This window comes from Eleutherodactylus coqui, chromosome 3 (assembly GCF_035609145.1).
Source record: "Eleutherodactylus coqui strain aEleCoq1 chromosome 3, aEleCoq1.hap1, whole genome shotgun sequence".
Taxonomy (NCBI): Eukaryota; Metazoa; Chordata; class Amphibia; order Anura; family Eleutherodactylidae; genus Eleutherodactylus; species Eleutherodactylus coqui.
In genome coordinates this window covers 107,695,281-107,715,787 of record NC_089839.1, presented here as the reverse complement: position 1 = coordinate 107,715,787, position 20,507 = coordinate 107,695,281, and the positions used below count along the sequence as shown (strand labels likewise).

Genomic DNA, 20,507 nt, shown 5'->3' with positions numbered 1-20,507 from the left:
GCCTGGCCCACGTCTTTAATTTGGTGGTTCAGCATGTTCTGAAAAGCTACCCATGCTTGTCAGACCTGCTCGGAAAGGTGCGCCGGCTCAGCGCACATTTCCACAAGTCCAAGACGGACGCTGCCATCCTGCGCACCCTGCATCATCGGTTTAATCTGCCAGTGCACCGACTGCTGTGCGACGTGCCCACACGGTGGAACTCTACGCTGCACATGTTGGCCAGGCTCTATGAGCAGCGTAGAGCTATAGTGGAATACCAACTCCAACATGGGCGGCGCAGTGGGAGTCAGCCTCCTCAATTCTTTACAGAAGAGTGGGCCTGGTTGGCAGACATCTGCCAGGTCCTTGGAAACTTTGAGGAGTCTACCCAAATGGTGAGCAGCGATGCTGCAATCATTAGCGTCACCATTCCTCTGCTATGCCTCTTGAAAAGTTCCCTGCAAAGCATAAAGGCAGACGCTTTGCGCTCGGAAACGGAGGCGGGGAAGACAGTATGTCGCTCGATAGTCAGAGCACCCTCATGTCTATATCTCAGCGCGTTGAGGAGGAGGAGGTGGAGGAGGGGGAAGAGACAGCTTGGCCCACTGCTGAGGGTACCCATGCTGCTTGCCTGTCATCCTTTCAGCGTGTATGGCCTGAGGAGGAGGAGGAGGATCCTGAAAGTGATCTTCCCAGTGAGGACAGCCATGTGTTGCGTACAGGTACCCTGGCACACATGGCTGACTTCATGTTAGGATGCCTTTCTCGTGACCCTCGCGTTACACGCATTCTGGCCACTACGGATTACTGGGTGTACACACTGCTCGACCCACGGTATAAGGAGAACCTTTCCACTCTCATACCCGAAGAGGAAAGGGGTTCGAGAGTGATGCTATACCACAGGACCCTGGCGGACAAACTGATGGTAAAATTCCCATCCGACAGCGCTAGTGGCAGAAGGCACAGTTCCGAGGGCCAGGTAGCAGGGGAGGCGCGGAGATCAGGCAGCATGTACAGCACAGGCAGGGGAACACTGTCCAAGGCCTTTGACAGCTTTATGGCTCCGCAGCAAGACTATGTCACCGCTCCCCAGTCAAGCCTGAGTCGGCGGGAGCACTGTAAAAGGATGGTGAGGGAGTACGTAGCCGATCGCACGACCGTCCTCCGTGACGCCTCTGCCCCCTACAACTACTGGGTGTCATAGCTGGACACATGGCCTGAACTCGCACTGTATGCCCTAGAGGTGCTTGCTTGTCCTGCGGCTAGCGTCTTGTCAGAGAGGGTGTTTAGTGCGGCTGGGAGAATCATCACGGATAAGCGTACCCGCCTGTCAACCGACAGTGCCGACAGGCTTACAATCATAAAGATGAACAAAGCCTGGATTTCCCCAGAGTTCTCTTCTCCACCAGTGGACAGCAGCGATACATAGGCTGCACCCTAAACAATACATAGGCTGCACCCGCGGATGGAAGCATCGTTCTCTATCACCATCAAAAACGGGGACCTTTTAGCTTCATCAATCTGTGTATTATATTCATCCTCCTCCTCCTGAAACCTCACGTAATCACGCCGAACGGGCAATTTTTCTTAGGCCCACAAGGCTCAGTCATATAACTTTTGTAAACAATGTTTATACGTTTCAATTCTCAATTCAATAAAGCGTTGAAACTTGCACCTGAACCAATTTTTATTTGAAGTGGGCTGCCTACAGGCCTAGTTACAAATTAAGCCACATTAACCAAAGCGATTAATGGGATTCACCCGCCCTCTTGGTTGGGCATGGGCAATTTTTATGAGGTACATTAGTACTGTTGGTACACCAATTTTTTGGGCCCTCGCCTACAGTGTAATCCTAATAATTTTTAGCCCACATGCATTAAAGCTGACGTTACCTCAGCTGTGATGTGCAATGCAATGGGATATATTTATGTACCGCCGGTGGCTTCCTGGGACCCACCCATGCTGTCGGTCCACACGGAGTTGTAACTCCATGTGTCCACTTCTAAAGAACCCCAGTCTGACTGGGGCATGCAGTGTGGGCCGAAGACCACCTGCATTTAATCGGACGTTACCTCAGCTGTGATGGGCACTGCAATGGGATACATTTATGTACAGCCGGTGGGTTCCAGGGAGCCACCCATGCTGTGGGTGCACACGGAATTCCCATTGCGGAGTTGTACCTGCCTGTGACTATTTATAAAAAACCCCGGTCTGACTGGGGCATGCAGACACCTTTCCCCTTGCAGTGTGGATTGAGCTATGCAACACCTTGACAGAATGAATACTGTGTGGCCCATGGGTTCCCCAGTGCTATGCCCACGTGTGCAGCTCCTGATGGAGGTGGCACAGGATTGGATTTCTCATTGCTTCTGTACAGCATTATGGGCTATCGCCTCGCCCCTTTTAAAGAGGGTCACTGCCTGGCCGTGCCAACCCTCTGCAGTGTGTGCCTGCGGTTCCTCCTCATGGCAGACGCACTTATAAATAGACATGAGGGTGGTGTGGCTATGAGGCCAGCGTGTGGCATGAGGGCAGCTGAAGGCTGCGCAAGGACACTTTGGTGTGCGCTGTGGACACTGGGTCGTGCGGGGGGGGTTGGGCAGCATGTAACCCAGGAGAAGTGGCAGTGGAGTGTCATGCAGGCAGTGATTGTGCTTTGTTGGAGGTAGTGTGGTGCTTAGCTAAGGTATGCCTTGCTAATGAGTGTTTTTCAGAAGTAAAAATTGTTGGGAGGGGGGGGCACTCTTGCCGCTATTGTGGCTTAATAGTGGGACCTGGGAACTTGAGATGCAGCCCAACATGTAGCCCCTCGCCTGCCCTATCCGTTGCTGTGTCGTTCCCATCACTTTCTTGAATTGCCCAGATTTTCACAAATGAAAACCTTAGCGAGCATCGGTGATATACAAAAATGCTCGAGTCGCCCATTGACTTCAATTGGGTTCGTTACTCGAAACGAACCCTCGAGCATCGCGAAAAGTTCGTCTCGAGTAACAAGCACCCGAGCATTTTGGTGCTCGCTCATCTCTACTAATTACTGCAGTAAATAATAGCTACAATAAGTATTATAACCAAATTACTGCACTAAAACAAAAATCAGGTCAAAATGTTCTGCTAATATGTCGTAAGTACAAGTGAGAAGATTACACTGGTGAAGTCTGTGAGCGCTCATCACAACAAATTTTCAGAATGAAAGAGCAGTGACAAAACAACCACACAAGGTTACATCCATTCATTTGCTTATTTGGCTATTGGGCCTCATTTGAAGTACTTCTTTGCATTTGCCCTATCCTGAAATCGCAGCGCTTTGCCGAGCACCTGTGTGAGGGAGGCTTAAAGGGGTTGTCCCGCGGCAGCAAGTGGGTCTATACACTTCTGTATGGCCATATTAATGCACTTTGTAATGTACATTGTGCATTAATTATGAGCCATACAGAAGTTATAAAAAGTTTTTCACTTACCTGCTCCGTTGCTGGCGTCCTCGTCTCCATGGTTGCCGTCTAATTTTCGCTGTCTAATGGCCAAATTAGACGCGCTTGCGCAGTCCGGGTCTTCTTATCTTCTCAATGGGGCTCCGTGTAGCTCCGCCCCGTCACGTGCCGATTCCAGCCAATCAGGAGGCTGGAATCGGCAATGGACCGCACAGAAGCCCTGCGGTCCACGGAGGGAGAAGATGCCGGCGGCAATCTTCACCGGGTAAGTAAGAAGTCACCGGAGCACGGGGATTCAGGTAAGCGCTGTCCGGTGATGTTTTTTAACCCCTGCATCGGGGTTGTCTCGCGCCGAACGGGGGGGGGGGTTGAAAAAAAAAAAAAAAACGTTTCGGCGCGGGACAACCCCTTTAATTTCGCACTGCAGGCCAATTTCTGAAGTGGAGCATGATGGTAAGATTTATTCAGATAACATCCACTTTTACTGCTACATTGTGTGGATTTTCTGTTAAAAATGTCAGACGGAAAATCAGCAGCATTTCCATTTTGTGCAGACATTTAATCAAACTATTTGTAACAGTGGAGTTTCACCAATGTAAGTAGACCACACAACTGTTACAGGGCCTGTGGGGTTGAATGGGCACACAGCTGATTTGCCTCTCTCTTTCCCTGAATGTCTGTCCAGCAGCACAAGTCTCTCAGTAACTTACAGTAAAGTCCATTAGACCCTGCTGTCTAAGATAGTGCAGGCTGCCTCCTCGGCTTCCCTTTGACGATGCTGCAGTGACAGCAGGAAGGAGTGGGAGAAGGCAGCCTGCACTGACTGAGACAGCAGCATCCCGACCAGCTGTAGTGGAAGTTACAGACAGACTTGTGTTTTGCTGCTGAACAGACATTCAAGGGAAGGCTAGAGACATAGAGGGAAGAATAGCACTTTCTGGGACTACAGAAGTGAGTTAACTAGTGCCACGAAGGGCCACAGAGAGGGGACACTAGTACCTTGTAAAGCCCCATTTAGACACATAGATTATCGTTTGAAATCTATATATATAAAGACGAAAGCCCTCACTGACTCACACACTCACTGACTCACTCACTCACTGACTCACTCACTCACTCACTCACTGACTCGCCAAAATTTCTCCAACTTCCCGATGTCGTAGAAACATGAAATTTGGCACACGCATAGATTATCTCCAAAATAGGAAAAGTAATTGGGTCCCAACTCGATTATTCAATTCTAGCGCAAAAGAATTGGCGTCGAAATTTTACGTACGTAATCTAAATCTGTCACTTTCCAATGTCATAGAAACTTAAAATTTGGCACGGTATTGGATATGTCATAAATGGGAAAAGTTAATAGGTCCCAACACGATTATTCAATTCTATGCGCAAAAGAATTAGCGTCCAAATTTTACGTACGGAATCTAATTTTCTCACTTCCCGATGTCATAGAAACAGGAAATTTGGCACGAGCATTGATTATGTCATAAATAGGAAACGCTAATGGGTCCCAACTCCATTATTCAATTCTATGCGCAAAAGAATTAGCGTCCAAATTTTACGTACGGAATCTAATTTTCTCACTTCCCGATGTCATAGAAACAGGAAATTTGGCACGAGCATTGATTATGTCATAAATAGGAAAAGCTAATGGATCCCAACTCGATTATTTAATTCTAGCGCAAAAGAATTGGCATCGAAATTTTACGTGCGGAATGTAATTTTTTCACTTTCCGGTGTCATAGAAACGTGAAATTTGGCACGAGCATTGATTATGTCATAAATAGGAAAAGCTAATGGGTCCCAACTCCATTATTCAATTCTATGCGCAAAAGAATTAGCGTCCAAATTTTACGTACGGAATCTAATTTTCTCACTTCCCGATGTCATAGAAACAGGAAATTTTGCACGAGCATTGATTATGTCATAAATAGGAAAAGCTAATGGGTCCCAACTCGATTATTTAATTCTATGTGCAAAAGAATTAGCGTCCAAATTTTACGTGCGGAATGTAATTTTTTCACTTTCCAGTGTCATAGAAACGGGAGATTTGGCACAAGCATTGATTATGTCATAAATAGGAAAAGCTAATGGGTCCCAACTCCATTATTCAATTCTATGCGCAAAAGAATTAGCGTCCAAATTTTACGTACGGAATGTAATTTCTTCACTTTCCGGTGTCATAGAAACGTGAAATTTGGCACGAGCATTGATTATGTCATAAAGAGGAAAAGCTAATGGGTCCCAACTCGATTATTCAATTCTAGCGCAAAAGAATTGGCGTCGAAATTTTACGTGCGGAATGTAATTTTTTCACTTTCCAGTGTCATAGAAACGGGAAATTTGGCAGGAGCATTGATTATATCATAAATAGGAAACGCTAATGGGTCCCAACTCCATTATTCAATTCTATACGCAAAAGAATTAGCGTCCAAATTTTACGTTTGGAATCTAATTTTCTCACTTCCCGATGTCATAGAAACAGGAAATTTGGCACGAGCATTGATTATGTCATAAATAGGAAACGCTAATGGGTCCCAACTCCATTATTCAATTCTATGCGCAAAAGAATTAGCGTCCAAATTTTACGTACATAATCTAAATCTCTCACTTCCCAATGTAATAGAAACAGGAAATTTGGCACGAGCATTGATTATGTCATAAATAGGAAAAGTTAATGTGTCCCAACTCGATTATTCAATTCTATGCGCAAAAGAATTAGCGTCCAAAATTTTACGTACGGAATCTAATTTTCTCACTTTCCGGTGTCATAGAAACGTGAAATTTGGCACGAGCATTGATTATGTCATAAATAGGAAAAGTTCATAGGTCCCAACTCGATTATTCAATTCTAGCGCAAAAGAATTAGCGTCCAAATTTTACGTGCGGAATGTAATTTTTTCACTTTCCGGTGTCATAGAAACGGGAAATTTGGCACGAGCATTGATTATGTCATAAATAGGAAATGTTAATGGGTCTCAACTTGATTATTTCTATGCGCAAAAGAATTAGTGTCCAAATTTTATGTACGTAATCTAATTCTCTCACTTCCTGATGTCATTTTATATAAAGTAAACGTCACATGGTTATCTCCACGTGGTGTTTCCTGGGTAACGCAGAGAATTATGCAAAATGGTGAACATATGTTTTTCCGGTATCTCTAAAGTAAGCACGACTTCATAAGATTTTCCGTGTGAACACCAGATAAACACTAGAGATGAGCGAGCACCAAAATGCTCGGGTGCTCGTTACTCGGGACAAAATTTTCGCAATGCTTGAGGGTTCGTTTCGAGTAACGAACCCCATTGAAGTCAATGGGCGACCCGAGCATTTTTGTATATCGCCGATGCTCGCTAAGGTTTTCGTTTGTGAAAATCTGGGCAATTCAAGAAAGTGATGGGAACGACACAGCAATGGATAGGGCAGGCGAGGGGCTACATGTTGGGCTGCATCTCAAGTTCCCAGGTCCCACTATTAAGGGATTTAAAGCCCTTCGTAGAGAAAGCAATGCTCTGCCAGGAACCAGGAGGGAGCGACAGCCTGCAGCAGCGGCGCAGAACACCAGAAGAAGTGAGTAATGATTTTTATTCTTTGCTCCACTGTATTGCCGGCGTATAGGTGCGATCTGCGATTTCTATGGCCTAAGAAGGACCGTTGGGGTTCTTGAAACCTAAAATACTCCTAACAATCCCTATAGCAGCTCCACCAAGATACCACTTTCCCTGAACTAATGTCAGAATGCATCTGTGGCGAGCCGCAGGAGGGGCAGATTTTAATACTCGGGTGACACCTAATCTCGCCAGCCACCCACTGCAGGGGGGTGGTATAGGGCTTGAACGTTGCAGGGGGAAGTTGTAATGCCTTCCCTGTCTTTCTATTGGCCAGAAAAGCACGCAAATTTCTCAGGGAAGAAAATGAAAGTAACCCGAGTAACGAGCATCTCGAACACCCTAATACTCGAACGAGTATCAAGCTCGGACGAGTATGCTCGCTCATCTATATATATAAAATTGAATGTATGTCTGTCTGCGTGCGTGTCTGCGTGCGTGCGTGCGTGCGTGTCTGTTTGTCCTTTATGCGCTACTACACCATTCATCCGATCGCCATGAAACTTTGGGAAGTTGTTAAGTACACTCCTGGGAAGATTATAGGCATAGTACAAATATCCTACGATAAATGGCGCGCGAGCGTCGTCGAAAGTTACGCCCCCCCCCCACGTAGATCGAGTAAGTAAGCCACCTGCTATTGTGATGTCATCACTGATGTCATCAACATCGGACGCCCTTGAACATGCCCCAACATGTTCTATAAAGCTGCATTGTGATGTCATTAAGGCTGTATTATGACACGTACAGCTTGGAACCACTAGAGCACGCCAGCCAATTACCATTGGAGTTGGAAGTGGGTAAACAAGTACTAGGATATCTTCCTAAGAAGCCACAGCAGCCGGATAAATTGTATGTTCCACCCAACGGCTATTTTATTCAGCCCGCAAGGGGGAAGCAGCGGCCTACAAAATCTCATTCAGGTAGGTAGGTTCAGTTCTTGGAGGTTGGGGAATGCTTATGGGCAAGGCCTTATGTCTCATCCCAACTTAATTCTCTCACTTCCCAATGTCATAGAAACTTAAAATTTGGCACGAGCATTGATTATGTCATAAATAGGAAAAGTTAATGGGTCCCAACTCGATTATTCAATTCAAAGCGCCAAAGAATTAGCGTTCAAATTTTACGTACGGAATCTAATTCTCTCATTTCCTGATGTCATAGATAGATAGATAGATAGATAGATAGATAGATAGATAGACTGTATGCAATAACCCTGATAGATAGATAGATAGATAGATAGATAGATAGATAGATAGATAGATAGATAGACTGTATGCAATAACCCTGATAGATAGATAGATAGATAGATAGATAGATAGATAGACTGTATGCAATGACACGTACAGCTTGAAACCATAAATACTAGAGCACGCCAGCCATTTACAGTCAGTCTCCATTGGAGTTGGAAGTGGGCAAACATGTACTAGGATATCTTCCCAAGAAGCCACAGCAGCCGGATAAATTGGATGTTCCACACAACGGCTATTTTATTCAGCCTGCAAGGGGGAAGCAGCGGCCTACAAAACCTCAGTGGTCGCTGCTGCCGTCATCTAGATATATAAAAACGAATGTATGTATGTATGTCTGTCTTCGCAGCAACGCGCGACGGGTACGCTAGTCTCTAATAAACACCAGTACCAAATTAACTCGGGTGAAGCCGGGTATATCAGCTAGTTCATTATAACGATAAAGGTGAGTGATGGTTTTGCTTTTAAAGACAGATGTTTTTTTCCTAATGAAAATCGTCGTAAAACGTCGGGCTTTTAAGTCGTTGTATTATCGATGTGTAATGTTTGCATTGAAAACTCCCCTAAAATCGCTAACAACTGAACAATGTCATTTTGACCAAACCAAAAGCAAACGGCTGATCGATGGATTTTAAGTGGACTGAAAGGCAATGATGAGCGAATCTTTAACGAACACTGCACGACGGGCGTAAGATAGACACAACGATTATTGTTAAACTATAGCTTTTGAGCAAATTTCGAGCGATAATCATTGTGTTTAAATCAGCCTTAAGAGCACAGAGAGAGGACACTAGTAACTTGTGGGGCTAAAGGAAGGACATCAGTACCTTGTGGGGACACAGAGGAGACATTAGTACCTTGTGGGGCAACAGAGGGGACACAAGTGAGGGTCACGGAGTTTGGGGTTACTGAGAGGTTCATTGGGGGGTAATGGCAGTTTAGGATGAGTCATGGCCGGAAGAAATCTGCATGGTCTTCTAGGCCTCGATAGGGAACCAGAACGGACATAACCAATTACAGATGGTGTCACCTGTGATTACTGGGGTTAGCTGCACTGTAATCACTATCACTGTGTACATCTGGTATCTGACTATTATATGGTGACTGCATTAGTTACAGGTATACTAGAGATTAGGCATTATAGATATGCTCTCTTTAAGTTTTTGGAGGACCTGATTCTAAGTTTCACTATGGGGATCCATGACTTTTGTGTACTCCCCTGATTTGTAACTAAAATTTAAATTTTACCTAATAAAAGAAGATAAATCCAATGGTTCTATTTCTCCTTTAGGTGTTGGTATCTCAGGTTCAGACGACTGAGGCTCCTGAATTTTGGAAGTCAGTGCTACTGAAAGCAAGAAAGAGATAAAACGTATGTATTAAACTACTAATAGCTTCCATTTCTGCAGATACACGCACACAAAAAATACACCTAATGAGCAAATAACGAGTATTTATAAAATCACAGTGTTCTTTAAATCATGAGGGGAATTTATTAAACTATTTATGCCAGTTTCTTTGTGTGTAAAAATTGAAAATTTTGAGAAACGCTATATTTCAGCAATCTGTAGCTTTTACCTCCTCTCACACTTTTTGAGAAGTGTTGTGAAAAGTGGGTGGGTTAGGTGGGAGGGTGTGGCCACCATCAGTCCAACAAATTTACTATAATATAAGCCAGAAATTGGTGTAAATTATAATGCAAATCTATACTTTCTCATGTGAATAGTAGACACAATTTGGCCTAATGTCTGGAAAATTATAGACAAAATGTAACAAGGTAGAGAGGGCGGAGCTTAGGGAGTGTAATCTTTTTCTGAGTTGTGTGTGGGTGGGCTGTCTTCTATATTATCACTGCATTACTCAGTTAGGCTACCCACACACGGGCGAGCGTGAAATTGGGCCATGAAATGCCTACCATCACTTCTGTGAGGTTTCAATCCTCTGGCGTTACTTTCAGCCGAATCAGAGTGTTTCCCATTGTTTTCCATGGGAAACCTGGCATCATACTCTCGTGTTCATTGCACACCATGCAATGTGTTTTACAGTCTCATTAAAAACGATGGGCGACGCATTCAGAGAAACGTGAAAGGTTAGAACATGCCATGATTTTTAATCACACCACAATGCGGTGCGAGAAAGATTTACTCATGTATATGACTCTATTCAAAAGAATGGGGTTCATATTCATGGTAGATTCTTGACTGTATGAAAGCTGGCTTCAGATATGATGAGTATTGAATGTACAGGGAAATTCAAATTGAATAGTGCAAAAGTAAAGCTGATATATTCATACATGAATTGACATATAACAGCCAGAATGACATGAAAAGATAGAAGAACTTTTTAAACTTTTAAAGCACCTTACAGATGTTCGATGTGGGCGCCGTTGCTGAAAGATCCTGACATATTTGAAAGGATTTACCAACAATCTAAAATTTGTTGGCAGATACAAAACAGCACCCCAAGAATGGAGAAAAAAGTTTTTCGCAGATGCATAAACATTTGGCAGAATCGGTAAAACAGGACTCATCTGGTGCAGACCGCACATCAATTGACAGGGCACCACACTGCAAGTCCTGATTTGCCTTCAAAATAATGAGCCAATGGTCCAGTTTACCACCTAATCCCTGATTATATACATAAGGATGGGGTAAATGGGTAATAAATAAATGTATGAAAGACACTTATATTCAGAAGGTAAGATGAGGGTGAGGCGATGGCCTGGTGGTTACCGGGAGGCGCAGACACAGAGAGATTCTGCTGATCCTGAGACCTTAAAGCTGGGGGCTGATTAGGCTCCCACTGCTTATGCTCACGATTACTTAGTAACTGCAATTTTTTAAAAGTAAGTGCCTTTCATACATTTATTAACCATTTATGCACCTGGAGTACAGCGTTTTTTGCAAATTCTTTTACCTGTAACACTTATAGATGTCAGGAGACAAAAATGTTGGATGGATTTGTTCTGCCTTAACTTTTTTCTTTTTGGGATAGAGTGGCATCAATGCAGTCACCTCTCACCCCACAATAGAAACGTGAACTTTTGTCAAATTACGTTTGCTTGCAGTGTTAGTGCAAGTACGCTCTTGGACATACTGTGGATGCCATATTAGGTGTGGTTGGTACTAGCTCAGAGAAGACAATGAATAACACGCAGAATAGTGTGTAAAACCAAAGGGCATCCGATTTAATAATGGCGGCAAAAAAGTTTTTTATTGCAACTGAGACAAAAGAAGGTGTGACATTCAGATACATTACAACATGTCATGTGCTGATAGGTCATTCTCATGAGTACAGTTCATGACGTGATCAAAAGGGAGAGAAATTATCAGACATGCTCAGTAGGGTTTTGCCACACGATAAAGTTAAAAACAGCCACATCATTCATTCGGTTAAAACAATTTTTTCTTACAAGTGTAAAGAATGATCACATTTGTTTACTTATCTCTTTGCTAGTTTGTGTGCTTGATTAGAATCCATTTTTTTTCCCTGTTTATGTAGAAACTTCTCTAGATAAAAAATAATACATCACACTCTCATTGTGTATGGGGATAAGCAGATTTAGACCCCCTGCCCACGGCTGAGGCGGAATATCGCTAGCAATATTCCGCAGCGGGGGAGGAAGGGGAGCGCTGTCAGGTCTCCAAGGTGGGCCTATTTGATAGATAGGCTCACCGCGGAGAATTGTGGCAAATTGCAGCATGCTGCCATTTAAATCCCGCAAGTGGAGAATCGCTATGATTCTCCCCTCGTGGACACCGGCGCTGCTCTTTCCATAGCAATGGAAAGCTTCACACAGCGTGATCCGTCGGCGATTTTGTCGCTGGTGGATCATCGCCCGTGGACAGACAACCTTAAACTGAAATACAAAACTAAATTATACCAGATATAATTTCCCTCACAGCAGGATCTAGATGGAAGCTTTTAGCTGCTTAACTAGTGATTGTATGTTGTAAGCGAACATACAAGGAACGACTTGCTGACATATTTTTCATAAACGACTAGAAACAATGACCAAAACTGCATCTAGCTCAAATAATTTTTCACACACTCGCACTGGTTTTTACCTTCTTCCCCAGCTGAAACTTGGTTACTCGGAGGGACATTTTCTGGCTGCACAGAGGGACCTTTCTGCATGTGCTTGTTCACAAATTGCAGTCGTGACTGTAAAGCCTGTAAGTACAGTTTTTAGTAAACGCTGAAAGATGAACATGGATGACGCAGGCTATGTGCACATCTGTACTGCAGATTTGTTTTTGCTCAGAAGGATAGTTTGCAGCACTATTTTTACTTAAAAAAAATGAAGACTGGTAAAACCCCACTGTAAGTCAATGGGGGTCTATTGGTCTCTGTGTGATGCGTCTGGCACTATGTTGCTTCCATTTATGATGGAAACAATGCAGATGTGAACAGAGCCTTAATTGGTTCTAATACATTTCACTACTATAAGGGCTCGATCAGAGGCGTAACTTGAAGCTCCTGGGCCCCAATGCAAAACCTGGAACGGGGCCCCCAACTATAATGCTTTATTCATAGTACTGGGCTCCCTATATGGAGAAGAGAGGCCTTATGGGCCCCCCAAGGCTCCTGGGCCCGGGTGCAACCGCATCCCCTGCATCCTCTATAGTTACGCCCCTGGGCTCGATCATACGGGCGCATGCAGTTTTGGTTCATGAAATATGCAGTTTTTACTGTGTGAATATATGGGTGTATTTCGTGTGTATTTAATGCGTCTGTTTTTTTTGCATGCACACAAACCAACCACCAGAAGGGCCAAATGATGTCACAATTTTTTTTAACCACTGTTTCCTGCATAAAAACACAGTGAATACACGTGCAACTGCATATTTGCTGTGTTCTTCCTAGACTTCAATGGGTAATTTTGGTCTGTAGTATGGACCAAAATAGGCCACACTGTGATTTTTTTTGACATGTGTAAAATATGAACGTCTTTATAACCCAATGCCAATCAATGGGGTTTATGCTGCCCGTATTATGCACATAAAAATATTCATGTAGTATGGACCGAAAATACGTAAATGTGTATGAGCTCTTATTCTAATATTTGCAGACTTGTTTATTCTTGGAGTTACCTTAACAGCTCGACCCGGTTCTGCCAACTCCCAAGCTTGTTTTAAGGCTTTTATCTCATCTATGTGCTCAGTGTCTTTCTTCACCTCTAGCGTGTCTGCCGCACTTGCTTCACTGACAAGTCGCAGGATCCAGGAAGGTTTGCTTAGATCCGTCTGCAGCTGAGTCTGCAACACATTGACAGCAACAGTGACTGTCATTGAAAGAGAAAACACTTCACAACACTAAGGGCTCCTTCAGAAGACCGTAGGCGCGAAAACGCTTGCACTAGCGTCACATTTTGCGCTGTAAAGGTCACGCTACCACATGCCTATCTAAGTTGTTTACTGTACTTTCTGAAGTACAGACTCTTAGTCCTTATTGTTATTGATTTTCCCGCGAAATTCCACAGTTCATTGCCCAATTTCATGGGGATCGTATCATGCTCTATTTTACTGCGCTTTTACACCCAAAAATAGCAAATATTGAACTAATAACACTTATTGCCCATTTCTATGAATGCACATGCAAGAAGTACAGTAAAACACACACAGATTTTTTAAAAATGTTACTTTTTTCTTTTTTGAAATAATACATTTACATGAAAATAAAGTACGTGAATATTAATATAATTTGTATTACACGGTAAAAACCACTTCTGCCTTCTCCTCCATTGTCTCCCAAAAGTCCAACCTCACATCCTCGTCGTGGAAGACAGGCAACAGTCAAGTAGGGGACTGCCTGAAAGGGCGAAGTACGGTGGCCGCTATGGTAGCTGTGAAGGCCTGTCAGGAACCTCGAATACGGCTGGCTAACGAAGCTCTGGTGAAGGCCGGGTAGCAGCGGCTCCTTCCTTGCTGAAGGCGGATACACCTACTAGTCGAGGCAAACAACAACAGCAGGCAACAGTGAAGGGCCTAGTACCAATACACTTGTGAAATGGGCCTCATTACTGTGCTTCCTGTCGCCCCCTGTCCTAATGCGACAAAGTATCCAGGGACTCCCGATCAAAAAACAATGGCTAGCACTTCAAGTACCAGGGTTAGAGCCCCTGAAAAACCCGAGTTCCTGTTGCCAACCAGCACCTCACAGTGCACACATGAAGGAAAGAGCCAAAAGCCTAATTCGGGACGGCCCTTCCTGGATGAAGGTTGATCACCGGGTCCCAAAAATTGACCAGCATTCAGTTACCCGCTTTGCCACATGGAATGTCCTTACTCTGAACGGGACTGGCTTCCAGGCGGCACTCATCAATGAACTGGCTAGATATAACATCACTGTAACTGGCATCACTGATGCTCGTCTACTGCATCATGACCAGCACAAGGTTAATGGCGCCACCATATTACACTCCAGTGGCTCGGACCACACCCAGGAAGTGGCACTGACCCTTCGCCCTCCCATAAATCAGTCCATGGAAATGTGGCATCCGATCTCTCCACGTCTGCTGTACACCAGGTTTGTTCATCGTCACGATCCCATGTCCCTCATTGTGGCATATGCACCAACTGAAGAACACGCAGCTGCAGACAAATATGCCTTTTATGACCAGCTTGCCGCCATCGTGCAGTCAGTCCCTCCACACGATGTACTCATAGTGCTCGGGGACCTGAATGCAAACCCAGGTCGCTGGACTCCTGGCTACAAAGATGACATTGGACTCCTGGTTCTAGAGACATAGCATTCATAGGTTTACCTGGATATCCAACGATGGATGAACAAAAAAGGAACTGGACCATATACTCATTCGTCATCGCGATTCTGTCAAATCGTATCGAGTATACCGCGGGGCAGAAGCTCCAGCAAACACAGACCACCGTTTGCTTGTTGCCGAAATAGAAGTTCCATTCTGTCCGCCCCATAAGACCAGATCCCAACCTTCATTAAATATTGACGCCCCTAGGGAAAATCCAGCACTTGAATGTCAATACAATATCGCAATTGAAAATCAGTTCCACGCTCTGGGCAATCTCCAAGATGAACCAGAGGAGGCTTGGAATGTCACAAGAGATGCTATTCATGAAACCGCAAAGACTGTTCTCGGATACTGGCGTCCCCGTAGACAGTCCTGGCTAACGGATGACACTATATAGGTCCTTGAAACGAAGGTGAAAGCCCACCTTAAAAATAACCAAGCGGAATGTAAGAGGCGGAAGGGCGTGTTCCGGGGAAAGGCCAAGAAAAACAGGGAGTGGTACTATAATGCTCTGGCTGATGAAGGTGAGAAGGGTCTGAAGTCAAACAATCGGAGAGCAGCAGACAAAGCAGTCGCCAGAATCCAAGGGTCCTCAGGGACCAGCTGGCATATACCAATCCACAAATCTGATGGCAGCCCTTGTACCAGCCATGACGAGACTCTTCAATGCTGGCGTCAACATTTCTCATCCGCCCTAAACCATGCACTGGCTAATCCGTGCCATGACCCGATGACCTCGCATCCGTTGCTGTGGATGACCATTCTGTGCCTACGGATGCTCTGTCACGGGAAGAGGTCCGTTGTGCTATTCAGAAAATTAGATTCGGACGTGCCGCCGGCTCAGATGGCATTACACCTGAACTGCTAAAATGTGCAATTGAGCCGACAAGCGTTGCTTTACATCAGCTATTTCTACACATCTGGTCTTCTGGGAAAGTCCCTGTCGAATGGAAGGAGGGCATCATCCTTCCCCTTGTACAGGGCGAGTGCCTAAAAACAGCATGCACTAGCTACAGGCCGATAACGCTCCTTTCAGTCCCCGGCAAGGTCTTTGCGCACGTTCTACCACTCCTGACCTCCAAGTGGAGACCCCAGCAGTCAGGCTTCACGGCAGGCTGCTCCACCATGGATACCATACTTACTCTTAGGCTCCACTCAGAGACATAGAGAATTTAACAAACCGCTCCTTGTCGCGTATGTCGATCTCAAGGCGGCGTTCGACTCGGTCAACAGAGAAGTCCTCTGTAAGGCATTGCGTGGCATTGGCATCCCCACATCCCTTCTAAACTTACTAAAAGACATGCATCAGGGCACATCTGCCAAAGTCCATATTAACAGTTCAACCTCTGCTAGTTTTGAGACCTCATCTCGTGTTCGACAAGGTTGCGTTTTGGCTCCCAAACTCTTCTGCAGGTCCATGGACCGGATTCTTCAGTGTATTGCCCAATGTAATGGGGTCACTCTTCCGTAGTACCACTTCACCGACCTGGACTATGCCGACAATGTTGCACTCTTGGATGTTGCATCTAATAATCTGAGACACTCATTGGAACAGTTCAATTTTGAGGCGTCTTATCTTGGGCTTCACATCTCCTGGCAAAAAAACAAGCCGCAGAATCTAGGAGCTGGCGCAAACCCTCCAGACCTAGACATAAACCGCCAGAGAGTTGATGCTGTCAGTGAGTTTGTGTACCTCGGAAGCATTCAGCACACTGATGGGAGGGAGCTTCCAGATATCCAGAGGTCCCTGGATAAACTGTGGTGGAGGCAGAACTTAACACTAAGGACTAAGATTCGATTTTACCAGACCTGCATAAAGCTAATATTATTGTAAGGCTCGGAGACCTGGACCTTTCTGTCACAAACCACTGAGCGTCTGGAGTCCTTTCACATGTGATGCCAACGCCAGATTCTCTGTGTCCATTGGTTTGACCTAATCAGAAACAGCGAGATACAGGCTTCCACGGCACTTTTTGGTCATGTTGCACGCTTGTTAAAAAATGTCCCGGCCAACGGTGCTCTAACCGCAGCAATTGCTAGGAAAATCGAGAGACGACCCCCTGCCGGATGATCGTCTGCGGCGCTCGTGGGTGCAACAGATAGGCAATGGTACCTCCTCTGACATCAACACTGAATGGAACAATGCTCTCGGTCATGGTCATCAGTGCTATGGACCCTCATTGTCCAAGCGAGATAACTATAGCTTCTCCTCCAAGTCACTAACAGCTGAGGACCCAACATGCTCCTGCTACATTGCAGGGACAGGAGCTTTAATCCCACGCCATATTTTTACTATGGCACGGGACTAAAGCCCAGGATCAAGTGTCAGAAAATTTAAGGCACTTGATCCTTAACGGGTTAATGTGGAATAAAAAAAATGGTCTAATTCTGCCAGTAATTCTGCATCAAAATCCACATGTAGAAATGCTTGGTTTTGCAGCAGAATTCCACGGTAGTAGATTAAAGGTGTTTTTACGCAACTTAAAATTGCTTCACATTTCCTCTATCCTTCCTGGTTGCTGCTGACCAGGACATGTGACTACTACAGCCAATCACTGACCACAGCAGAGACCTTCTATAGCCAGTGATTGGCTGCAGCAGTCACATGTCCTGTTCAGCAGCACCCAGGAAGGACAGAGTGGTTGTGGAGCAATTTTAAGTCGTGGGGAAACCACTTTAAGTCATGTCTTGTGTTGCGTATTGCAAGATTATTTGCTGCTGTGAAAGAACCTTAAGGACCTTTCACATGGATTTTGTCAATCACTGTGGATTTAGTTGGGTTTTTAACTGCGGAATGTGTTCTCTGGAATTTCTAGCAGTTTTTCTGCAGACTTCAATTGCTGAATTGCATCTCCTGTATGTTAGAAATCTGCAACAACAATTCCACAAGATCTCCATAATTCCACAGCAGAAAGCTTTTCCACAGCGGAATTTAATCTTGCGGTTTTGAAGTAAAGATGCACGGATTTTAACAGATGCGGAATTCAAGCCCCACAGAGATAACATTGTGTTACAGACTGTGCGGACTAATTCCATCCCGTGTGAAATGTCCCATAGAAAGTGCTGGATAGTCCTTCTGATCTATCAGTTTGGGTGTCACTAATAGACTGTAAGTTTCCATAGTGGCTACACTTAACCTTGTGTCTAGTACCCTATATGTGCAAGTATCAAATTTCCTTCAAACGGGAAGATGGAACGATACCTCTGCAGTGCCCCATATTGGAAGGCAGCATTCCTGCAAGTCAATGTCAGACTTTTTAAACAATCCTTATAACAATGACTGGGAATTGTGAGCCAAAGCCAGAATCACCATACATAGACAGCGGTTTCAGGGCGATTGCTCCTCATCAGTGTGCAGTAGGTTCCTTCTAGGTACTCTCCTTAAAGAGAAAGGATACCCTTCCCGACCGACATCTGTAAGCCTCTACTAGTCAAGCCAGAAACCTACTGCACACTAATGAAGAGCAATCACTCCAAACAGCTGTCTATGACAGTTATTCTGACTTTTGCTTAGATTTCCCAGCTACTGTTACACGGCTTGTTTAAAAAGTCTGACATTGACTTGTAGAAATATTGTCTTCCACTAGGTGGTGCTGCAGAGGTATTGTTCCATCTCCTTTATTTGCATATTTCCCAGAGGAGCATAGATGGTCTTATAAGTCTCCTCACACCTTCTAGGTGCTCTCCCTAAGAAGAAACGACGATACCCTTCCTGACCCAAGGTGCCTTCACACATGGCACATTCGCTGCAGGCTTTCCGCAGTGAAAAACCCAAAGCAAATATGCCGCAGATACACAGTGGCCAAATCTGCACCTGAATGGTGCATTTTATGTTGCGGATATGCTGCAGGCTTTAACCTTTGTATTTCAACGGCAGAAATCTGCAGCATGATTTGGCATTTAGTATTAGTATCTGCAGTGTTTTTAAAAGATGTTGTGGATTCAGTGCGGAAATTTTCTCCTCCATGTAAAGGAAATTTTTGAAACCTCCTCCATGTGGCTTATACTGTAAATGCTGTGGATTTTCCACAGTACTTACAACCTAAGTGAAGGCACCCTAATACTAAGTAGCCACGCTCTCATGAGTGGTAGATGTGGGAGTGGCATTTCATCAGTATTATGCACCTGTGCCCCTCCCCATATAACATTTCACCTTTTTTGCACTCCGCTGGGAATTGTTGTTTGCATCAGTATGACCATTTCACACTAATGTATTCCAGCAGCATTTATGATGCTCAGCGCTGCAGTCAGACAGGGACACTCATCAGCCTTACAGATACGCAAATGCAGTCGGAATACGTTTGCGGGAAACCGACCTTAGCGTATGCTCACACGGACTAGAAATATTGCGGATTTTCAGCAGAAATCAGGCATTGTGAATGGGATATTAAGAAATCGCGTCCACATACGTTGCAGAAAATCAGCAGCATAAACTGACCTGCGCTGCAGATTGTACGTCCACAGATGGTCAATTTATGTGGTTGATTTTCACTGCAGATTTCACTGCTTCAAACGGACGGGTGAAATCCACAGCGAAGTCTGCACCATTTAGTGCGGATTTTAATAGAGATTTAGGCCCACTTCACACAAGTTTATTCGCATTTGTGCGCACCTCAGCGCGACATTTTGGCGCACTGAATGAGACATTTTTGCTCGCATATCTGCATATTTTACTGTACTTTTTGTGTCTGCAAGGCATGTTCATTTACACACGGCAAACAAAGATGCACCAATTTAAATGACTAATTAGTCCAAGTTCCAGATGTGTTCTTTTTCCAACGAAATTATGCAGCTTATCACACATCTCCTAGCGTATTGCACACGTATTTATTTATCTCCTATTGACTTACTGTATATACTCGAGTATAAGCCTAGTTTTTCAGCACATTTTTCTGTGCTGAAAAAGCCCCCCTCGGCTTATACTCGAGTCAGGGAAGGCTTAAAAAAGAAACCCTCCATACTCACCTCCTAGCCGGCATCTGTGTCTCCAGCGGCGGTGTTGAGGCTGCTTGAATTCTCTCCGCTGTCATCCCCTGATGTCCTCTTTGCTCGGCTCTGTCATCCCCCGCTGTCAGCGCTGTGTAAATAAGAGCTGTGATTGGATCGAGCGTCAGCCAATCATAGCCGGTGCTCGATCATTCACAGCCAATCAAGCTGCTTTAGAATTCTCCCCGCTGTCATCTCCCTGCTCGGCTTTCAAATCCCCCGCCGTCAGTGCTGTGTAAGTAAGCACTGTGATTGGATCGAGCTCCAGCTGTGATTGGCTGGTGCTCAATCCAATCACAGCACTTACTTACACAGCACTGACAGAGCCAAGCAGAGAGGGTGGCAGGTGATGACAGCGGGGAGAATTCAAGCAGCTTGTCACACAGACACAGACGCTGGTAGGGAGGTGAGTATGGAGTTTTATTTTTTTACCTAGTATATACTCGAGTATAGCTAGGCGCATACTCGAGTCAATAAGTTTTCCCAGTTT

The 20,507-nt window shown here is 44.8% G+C and overlaps 1 protein-coding gene across 2 annotated transcripts in view; it reads right to left on the bottom strand.

Annotated features, from left to right (window-relative positions):
- Positions 1-20,507, bottom strand: part of ADGB (androglobin) — a 243,210-nt gene that overhangs the window by 22,365 nt on the left and 200,338 nt on the right. Inside the window, exons 31-33 of one of the 2 annotated variants that reach the window (XM_066595947.1) lie at positions 13,359-13,523; positions 12,333-12,438; positions 9,514-9,613 (exon numbers count right to left, since the gene is read on the bottom strand). In XM_066595947.1, coding sequence (XP_066452044.1) covers positions 9,514-9,613; positions 12,333-12,438; positions 13,359-13,523 — 371 coding nt within the window. The remainder of the gene's footprint in view (positions 1-9,513; positions 9,614-12,332; positions 12,439-13,358; positions 13,524-20,507) is intronic. The other variant, XM_066595948.1, reaches the window with a different exon arrangement.